Source organism: Babylonia areolata, chromosome 10, assembly GCF_041734735.1.
Source record: "Babylonia areolata isolate BAREFJ2019XMU chromosome 10, ASM4173473v1, whole genome shotgun sequence".
Lineage (NCBI taxonomy): Eukaryota > Metazoa > Mollusca > Gastropoda > Neogastropoda > Buccinidae > Babylonia > Babylonia areolata.
Window position 1 is genome coordinate 12,690,500 of NC_134885.1, and position 9,181 is coordinate 12,699,680.

The following is a 9,181-nucleotide window of genomic DNA, read 5'->3' on the forward strand; positions in this document are numbered from 1 at the left end:
ACCCACCCTCTCAGTGACCCCACCCACCCTTTCCTAACCCACCCTCTCAGTGACTCCACCCACCCTCCCACCCTCTCCTAACCCATCCTCTCAGTGACCACACCCACCCTCTCCTAACCCACCCTCTCAGTGACCACACCCACCCTTCTGAGTGATGACACCCACCCTCTCCTAACCCACCCTCTCAGTGACCACACCCACCCTCTCAATGACTATATCCACTCTCAATGACTAACATCCGCGCTGTCCTAACCCCACCCCCACCCCATCCCCGACCCCTGCCCCCACATCTTAACCCCCCATCCTCTCAGTGACCACACCTGCCCTGTCAGTGAACTCCCAACCCCCAACCCCACTCCCAATCCACACCCTTTCTTAACTCCCACACCACACTCACCACCCCCACACCCTACATCCACCCTTTCAGGTTGCCCATGGTGACGTGGCTCTCGTGAGAGCCCACGCTGGTGCTGCTGCTCAGCACTTTGGTCACCTCCGTGTTGCAGGCCTCCTGGTTGGAGTAGATGCTCTCGCTGTGGTCGGTGATGTTCGACTCATTGCGCTGTCGGCCCTGCCCCCAGCCCCGCCCCTCCTGCAGAGAGGGAATGGCCGACATGGACACGTAGACCGAGGAGCTGGCGTCGCTGAGCACATGGTGACGCTTGGTGTCGTCCAGGCCGTGGACGCCGAGGTCCGAGGTCTCGGGCGAGGCGTAGTGGTCTACAGAGGGCAGGTGGGGTAGGCTGCGGGTCCGGGCCGCTGAGCAGATGTACGGGTAGGCTCCGTCGGAGGGCGGGGGCGCTGCCGTGTGGGGGAGGAGAGGGGGAGGGGGGGGGGAAGATTTTCTAATAATAATAATAATAATAATGACAGTAATAATAATAGTAATAATTATAATAATGATTGTGATCATGATGATAATAATGATGATAATAATAACAACTATAGTAATACTAACAAGAATAATGATAATAACAATAATAATATTGGTAATAAGAATAATGATGATAACAATAATGATACCATTAATGAAATAGGATTAATCATGATAATGATGGTGACAATAATGATATTACTGATAATAGTAGTGGTAGTAATTATATTGATGTTACTACTACTTCTACTACTACTACTACTGCTGCTGCTACTTTATCGTTACAAGAACAATTACAAAACCACCACCACCACCACAAACAACGACAACAACAATAATAATAACAATGATAACAACAACAATAGCCAGAATATTAATAGCTATGACAATAACAGTGATAATGAAGATGATAATCATGATGATGATGATACAATAATACTTGTAACAACAATAACCCGACAAGGAAAACACTTTTGACTTCTGTTACAATTTGTTGTTCCCTTCCCAGAAATGCACTGTCATCATAATCAGAATGTGTGGAAAAAAACTGACTTGTTTTCCCATTTCTATGCAACATTTGGTGTTGACAAAGTATTTCCGGAGACATCGAAGTTCGTAAAGTTTACCATGGACACACACCGTCCGTCTCAGTGACCACACACTAACACTCAGACAACCAAAAGACAGGGTTATTACATGGACTGACGTGTGTAAACACCTGTGAGCCAATAATAACAATAATTCATAACACCATCATTACTACTACTACTACTACTACTACCACGACTATGACTCCTGCCACAGACATCAATAAAACAAAATGAGAAGAAGACGACAGACAACAATAACAATAATAGCAGCAACAACAATGATGGTAATACTTTTTTTTGTTTAATCTGAAGAAGAAGAAGAAAATAAGGAAAATTCAACTTGTCTCTCTCTTTTACACACACACACGCGCACACACACACACACACACCCAACACACTCATTACACACAGGTGATCAAAGAGCACCAGCACCCAACACACTCATTACTCACAGGTGATCAAAGAGCACCAGCACCCAACACACTCGTTACTCACAGGTGATCAAAGAGCACCAGCACCCAACACACTCCTTGCACACAGGTGATCAAAGAGCACCTGCACCCAACACACTCATTACACACAGGTGATCAAAGAGCACCAGCACCCAACACACTCATTACACACAGGTGATCAAAGAGGACCAGCACCCAACACACTCATTACTCACAGATGATCAAAGGTGCCAGCTGCTTCTTCGTCTGCCTTCTCAGCATGCCTGTGAGGACGACGATACTGATGACCATGGTGACGAAGAGGACGCAGATGACAACAATGAGGGTGAGCATCACCTGAGGCGATTCCTTCTTCAGTGTTTCTGTGAGCACACAACAACAACATGGTTATGCTTCAAGCTCTGCTGGTTCTCACACTCCAGGGAGGTCTTTTTGGTGTAGCAGCCTTTTCCTAGCCCCCCTCCCCACACCCCCCACCCCTGCTGATTTCTACCCCCGGGGGGGTCAAATCTGGCTAGCCCAGATTAATTAAACCCTATGTCTATGTAGACTAGCCATGGATGACCCCCTTGAGTAAACTTTCGACTGGTCAGAACTGACCACCCCTTAACTGGGTCTTACCCCCTGTCCCTTAACCCCATCATAATCCGTATGGAGGTTATTGTATGCTTGCTTGAAGTTACATCCAGGTGTAAGTTGGGTCCAGTTAAATACAGGTTAATTTGGGTAAGAGGCCAGTTAGTTTGGGTAAATGTCCACTTAGAATAAATACAGGCTAACTTGGGTAAGTGTCCAGTTAGGATTAGTACTGGCTAACTTGGGTTAGTGTCCAGTTAGAATCAGTACAGGCTAACTTGGGTAAGTGTCCAGTTAGAATCAGTACAGGCTAACTTGGGTAAGTGTCCAGTTAGAATCAGTACAGGCTGACTTGGGTAAGTGTCCAGTTAGAATCAGTACAGGCTAGCTTGGGTAAGCGTCCAGTTAGAATCAGTACAGGCTGACTTGGGTTAGTGTCCAGTTAGAATCAGTACAGGCTGACTTGGGTAAGTGTCCAGCTGGGATTAGTACAGGCTAACTTTGGTTCCAATACGTTATAATGGAGAAGATGGGGTCAGTAAAGACCAGCCCAGAACGACTCTAACTAGGGTGGGAGGGGGAAGGGTGTGTTCTATCCTGACTCCCACAAATGATCCCAGGGATCATCTGGGCAGGCCCTGAATGACTCTGGGGTAAAATCCAACAGCGGGGTCAGCTTGTGGCTGTTACACCAGTTATATTTGTACTGTGCAACTTTGTTAACTGTGACGATGGCGACGGTCAGTACTACTACTACTACCACTACAGCTGCTGCTGCTGCTAGCATGCTACTGCTGCTAATAATAATAATAATAATGACAATGATACTTCATATGTTCAGATCAAAAGTTATCAAAGAACGGCGCATGCATAAAATATGACACAGGTGCAACAACAAACTGACAGACGTCATAAAACTAACATGGAGAATGCACACAAAATAATTGACGTAAAGTCTCTCTCTCTCTCTCTCTCTCTCTCTCTCTCTCTCTCTTGTGTGCATGCATGAATTTATTCATTTCATTCCAGCATGATCGTGACAATAGCGGTTGTATAAGTCAGTGATATTGGTGATGGTAGTAGTCATCTAAGTATTAGTTACAACTGTCGTAGGTAGATTTGATGATAACAACAATGTGGCTTTAGTCATCCGGTTGTCAATACTGATGACACATTTCTCTCCCCCTCCCCCCCCTCTCTCTCTCCCTCATGCTTCTGTCAATCTGTGTGTGTGTGTGTGTGTGTGTGTGTGTGTGTGTGTGTGTGTGTGTGTGTGTGTGTGTGTGTCTGTTCTTTATCATATTCTTTCTGCAGGACTTTTTTTTTCTCTCTCTCTCTTTAATTCTCTCTTTCTCCCCTTTTCATTAAATATATATGTGTTATTGTAACTGATGTAGATTATCAAGGACAGGTTGGAAGAATGGGCCATGCCCAAAATCTTAATCCTTGAATAAAAAAAGTTCACAGTTCTGAGTTCTCTCTCTCTCTCTCTCTCTCTCTCTCTCTCTCTATCTATCTATCTATCTATCTATCTCTATCTCTCTGTGCAGCATGTATAATCTGAGCCTGATAAAAAAAAAAAGTGGTGCAGCACACTGTGAACACATAGCTACCTTTCTTGCACGCGACACTGAGATATCCCAAAAGCTGGCGACGAGACGAGTAAACAGCTGATCAATCAACCAGTTCACCAAGCAGTGGCATCAGCTGAGCTCGCAAAGGTTGGGGGTTTTTGTTGTTGTTTTTTTTTGTCAAGGATGCAGAAACAACAATGGTGAGGGATGGGTTATTTACAAGAAGATATGATTACTTAAAAGACTCGTTAGTCATTACACCATCATGTTTTCCCCCCCAGTGATTCTCACTGTGCTCTCAGAGTGTGCTATAGGGTTCACACAACCAATTTCAAACAGAAAAAAGGGGAAGGGTGGATGCAGAGTTAAGGGTAAAGAAGTGTTGAAACTGCACAGGCCCTGACCACGCACACATTTGATCTTACCATCAGCCTGATAAGACGTGTCAAATCGCTTCTTCTGAATCATGATCCTTTAGTGATCAGGGTGTTTTTTTTTCACCCATTTTCACAACCTGACTTTTCAAACCAATAACCACTTTGTGTCGGTATGTTCTTTGAGGTGAATCGAAGATGTGTCATTTCCCCCTAATCTCCCCTATGTTCTCTGAATATTCCCCTCGCCGCACCCCTACCCCTCCCCCCCCCCCTACTGCCGGACCCCCCAACCCCCCGAAGATTCTGCACGGCGATTTTCATCCCTCTATCTCTTGGCTGCAGCAGTTCAATCATCCGCGCACCAGGACAAATCACGAAGACAGCAAGGGTGAGGCCAGGTAACAAGTCGCAGTTGACATCCCCGGTGTGGGTGTTGTGTAAAAGGAATTAAATGTCATACCATCTTCTTTGCAGCCTGGGGGGTGGGGTGGCAAGGAGCTGGCGTTGTCATAAATCAGAACAGAAGCGACAGAAACCGGGTGAAGAAACAGTGTTGGAGGGTACACACATTCATGCAGGAAAAACCATTGCTCAACATCAAGCAGGCAAGGAAGAAAGGACACTGAATTCAAACAAACATTTCAGTTGTATTTTTTCTTGGATCTGTATAAACGTGACAGTCTCATGAAGGGAAAGGGTATCATTTTCCATGCCGGGTTTACGAAAAGGGTAAGGAAAATCTTTGGGGGTGGAACAACAACGGGAGGAAAGAATGTTGAAGGGAAGGGATGGGTCATTTCAAATAAAGATTGACCTGGGTGTCCGCCTCTGCTGGCTGAGACCCGAACCTGTTCGGAAACCTGCAGTGCAGTCAACACCTCCTTCTTCACGGCTTCTGTGGTCTGTTCCTGACGACTGCAGGGCTCTGGACATGGAAGGAAACCCTGGGTCATTTCTCTGAACCACGGAACACAGAGACGATGGGCCAAGACACGTGTCCTGTCAGTAAGGGCTCAATACCCGAGTGGTTAAAGCGTTGGACTTTCAATCTGAGGATCCCAGGTTCGAATCTCGGTAGCAGCGCCTGGTGGATAAAGGGTGGAGATTTTTTTCCGATCACCCAGGTCAAAATATGTGCAGGCCTGCTAGTGCCTGAGCCCCCTTCGTGTATATACTATATGCAAGCAAAAGGTCAGATACACGCGTTAAAGATCCTGTAATCCATGTCAAAATTCGGTGGTTTATAGAAACAAGAAAATACACGGCAGGCACGCCCCAAAAAACGGAGTATGGCTGCCTACATGGTGGGGTAAATGAACAAAACGGTCATACACGTAAAATGTTGCATGTCTGAGTGTGTATGGGTGCGTGACTTAAACCTAACTGAATTGCACAGGAAACGAATGATGAGCACCCAATGGCGGCCGTCAGTTGGCTCTACCCAGGTACACAGCCTGTTATGTAAATGACCCCGTGTTTGTAAAGCGTATAGAGCTTGGTCTCCGACCGAGGATAGGTGCTATTTTAGTACCCATATACCTATATCAATACTTCCACAGAGCAGATTGGGGCATAGTGGTGCTTGAAAGGGTGGAATGTTAAGGTTTAACCCCTGATTTGTCAGTTTCTCCAAAACGCTTGGTGTTGCAACACCCTATGTCACTGCCTGCGCATCGGGCGCGCTAAGAAAAATACACGCAGCCCGAGTGTTAATGTTATATTATCAGACATCAAGACCAGACTATGTTGTTGTTTTTTCTTGCCAGTCTTGTCATGATTCATATGGGGTACCTAAAAAACATGCCCAACTGCGAAGACAGAGATCTGAATATTATGTTTAGACTGGGCATGACCTGCATCTGTGTATGTTAACAGAACACGAACAGTGTTTTACTGCCATAAAACCGACAACAATTAAGATCAAGGTGTAAAGCAACTATGAGTATTTTAGGATTCTTTTTTCTTTCTTTTTTTTTTTTAAAGCTATTTCTGTGGCATTACTGTCCAATGTATCGCACAATAATGTAATTTTTCATGCATGTTTGTGTGTGTGTGTGTGCGCGCGCGCGCGCGTGTGTATGTGTGTGTGTGTGTGTTTGTGTGTATGTGTGTGTGTGTGCATGTGTGTGCGCGCGTGTGTATGTTTGCTAGTGCACGCGTACATGTGTGTGTGAATGTGTATGTGTGTATGTGTGATTGCGCGCGCGCATGTGTGTGTGTGTGTGAGAGAGAGAGTGCACGCGCGCACAAGTGTATGTTTGTGTGTGTGTGTGTGTGTGTGTGTGTGTGTGTGTGTGTGTGTGTGTGTGTGTGTGAGAATACACGTGCACGCATGTGTGTATGTGTGCATATATAGTGGAGTGATGGTCTAGAGGTAACATGTCCGCCTAGAAAGCGAGAGAATCTGAGCGCGCTGGTTCGAATCACGAGTCAGCCGCCGATATTTTCTACCCATCCACTAGACACTGAGTGGTGGTCTGGACGCTAGTTATTCGGATGAGAAGATAAACCGAGGTCCCGTGTGTAACATGCACTTAGCGCACGTAAAAGAACCCACGGCAACAAAAGGGTTGTTCCTAGCAAAATTCTGTAGAAAAATTCACTTCGATAGGAAAAACATATAAAACAGCACACAGGAAAAAAAATACCAAAAAATGGATGACGCTGTTGCAACTCGCTCTCTCCCTGGAGAGAGCAGCCCGAATTTCACACGGAGAAATCTGTTGTGATAAAAAGAAATACAAATTATACCAGTACTCACTGGCACAGCCGGCCCCATCAGTGCACTGCACGGCGGCCACGAAGACGGCGGTGTGGTTGGTGTTCCTCAGTCTGCAGCGCCACTCCCTGTTGTCGTCATCAGGGGTCAGGATGTGCGTCAGCGAGGACACTGACGTCACGCCGCACGCCTTGGCCTTGGAGTCCGCGGCGGGCGTCTGAAAGCAGTATCAGTATCAGTATCAGTAGCTCAAGGAGGCGTCACTGCGTTCGGTCAAATCCATATACGCTACACCACATCTGCCAAGCAGATGCCTGACCAGCAGCGTGACCCAACACACTTGGTCTGGCCTTGAGAAAAAAAAAGATTAAATGATTATGAAATAAAATAAAATAATAAAAAATAAATAAATAAAAAAAATAAAATAAAATAAAATAAATAACTAAATGATAATAGATAAATATATAAAAATGCTACTACCTGTACTAATAATAATATTTATAAGGCGCAAAATCTTGATGAAGTCAACTCTAAGCAAACAAACAAACAAACAACAACAAAAAAGACAACAATGAGCAAATAAATGTAAAACATGCAGACATACATTCACACATACACACACACACTGTCACACACACACACACACACACACACACACACACGCACACACACACACACACACACACACACACACACACACACACATGCATAACAGACATGCAACAAACATGCAGTTTCACAGAAAGCCAGACAGGCAAGTGAGGGTACCACGTGGAGGTGGGGGCTGCTGTGCATGGGCATGGAGATGGGCAGAGAGATAGACTCTCACACAAGTTCTGTTAATATATATATATATATATATTGTAACCATTCCCTTCCCCCCCATCCCCGTAATTTAATTGTCAGCACTCTGGGTTTTCCCATGCAAAGGAGGCAGAGCGCGTTATAAATGCCCATAACTGCAATCAACAGTAGTACAAGTAGTAGTAGTAGTATTGTTGATGTCGCTGTCGTTGTTACTACCATTATTATTGTTGTTGTTAATGTAAATATTTATTATTATGATTATATTATTATCATTATCATCATTACTACTACTACTGCTGCTGCTACTACTACTACTATTATTATCATCCTCGTTTTTATCATTATCATCATCATTATCATTATTGCACTTTCACCCAACAGAGCTTTGTTTGAGCATACAAGTTGTAAGATTATATCCTTGCGCAAATCTGTTTTTACAAAATATGTAATCTCCCCTTCAAATGGGGCCATGGCCTTATTGAATAGACTTTCGTTTCACTTTCACCCAAACCGACCCATGTTCCCCCCCCCCCCACCCCCCTCAACCCCCCACCTCCCCAAAAAAGAAAAACTACAACAAACAACATTTTATTGATCATAGCGCTCTGTAGCTACGAGCCTATAGGAATTTCCTTTGAATGCCATGAGTACAGAATGATAGAAATACTCTTTTGATAACAGATGATAACCTTAACATCAAATTCTGGTTTAACGTCCACATTCGCCTCGACGGGTGTTATGGCCGAAGGGGGATAACCATTCCGAATCAAGCTGATCCTACCACACACCTCCATCACCCCCACGCCCCCACCAACAAAAAGAGCGCAGTAGCTGAGTGGTTAAAACACGTGTGGGCCAAGTCACGTGTCCCTCCAGTAAGGGCTCAATACCTGAGTTGTTAAAGCGGGTTCGAATCTCGGTTAATGGCACCTGGTGGGTAAAGGGTGGAGATTTTCCGATTTCCCAGGTCAACATATATAATTATGTGCAGACCTGCATGTGCCTGAACCCCCTTCGATCGTGTGTATGCGCAAGCAGAAGATCAAATACGCACGTTAAAAATCCTGTAATCCATGTCAGCATTCGGTGGGTGATGGAAACAATAACATACCCAGCATGCACACCTCCGAAATCGGAGGATGGCTGCCTACATGGCGGGATATAAACGGTCATACATGTAAAAGCCCACTAATGTACATACGAGTGAACAAA

At 45.0% G+C, this 9,181-nt stretch overlaps 1 protein-coding gene across 3 annotated transcripts in view; it reads right to left on the reverse strand.

Moving 5' to 3' along the window:
- Positions 1-336: 336 nt before the first annotated feature.
- Positions 337-9,181, reverse strand: part of LOC143286461 (uncharacterized) — a 25,782-nt gene continuing 16,937 nt past the window's right edge. The window contains exons 6-9 of one of the 3 annotated variants that reach the window (XM_076594032.1): positions 7,205-7,379; positions 5,258-5,368; positions 2,132-2,278; positions 337-801 (exon numbers count right to left, since the gene is read on the reverse strand). In XM_076594032.1, coding sequence (XP_076450147.1) covers positions 410-801; positions 2,132-2,278; positions 5,258-5,368; positions 7,205-7,379 — 825 coding nt within the window. In that variant the 3' untranslated portion in view covers positions 337-409. The remainder of the gene's footprint in view (positions 802-2,131; positions 2,279-5,257; positions 5,369-7,204; positions 7,380-9,181) is intronic. The other 2 variants (XM_076594031.1, XM_076594034.1) reach the window with 2 other exon arrangements.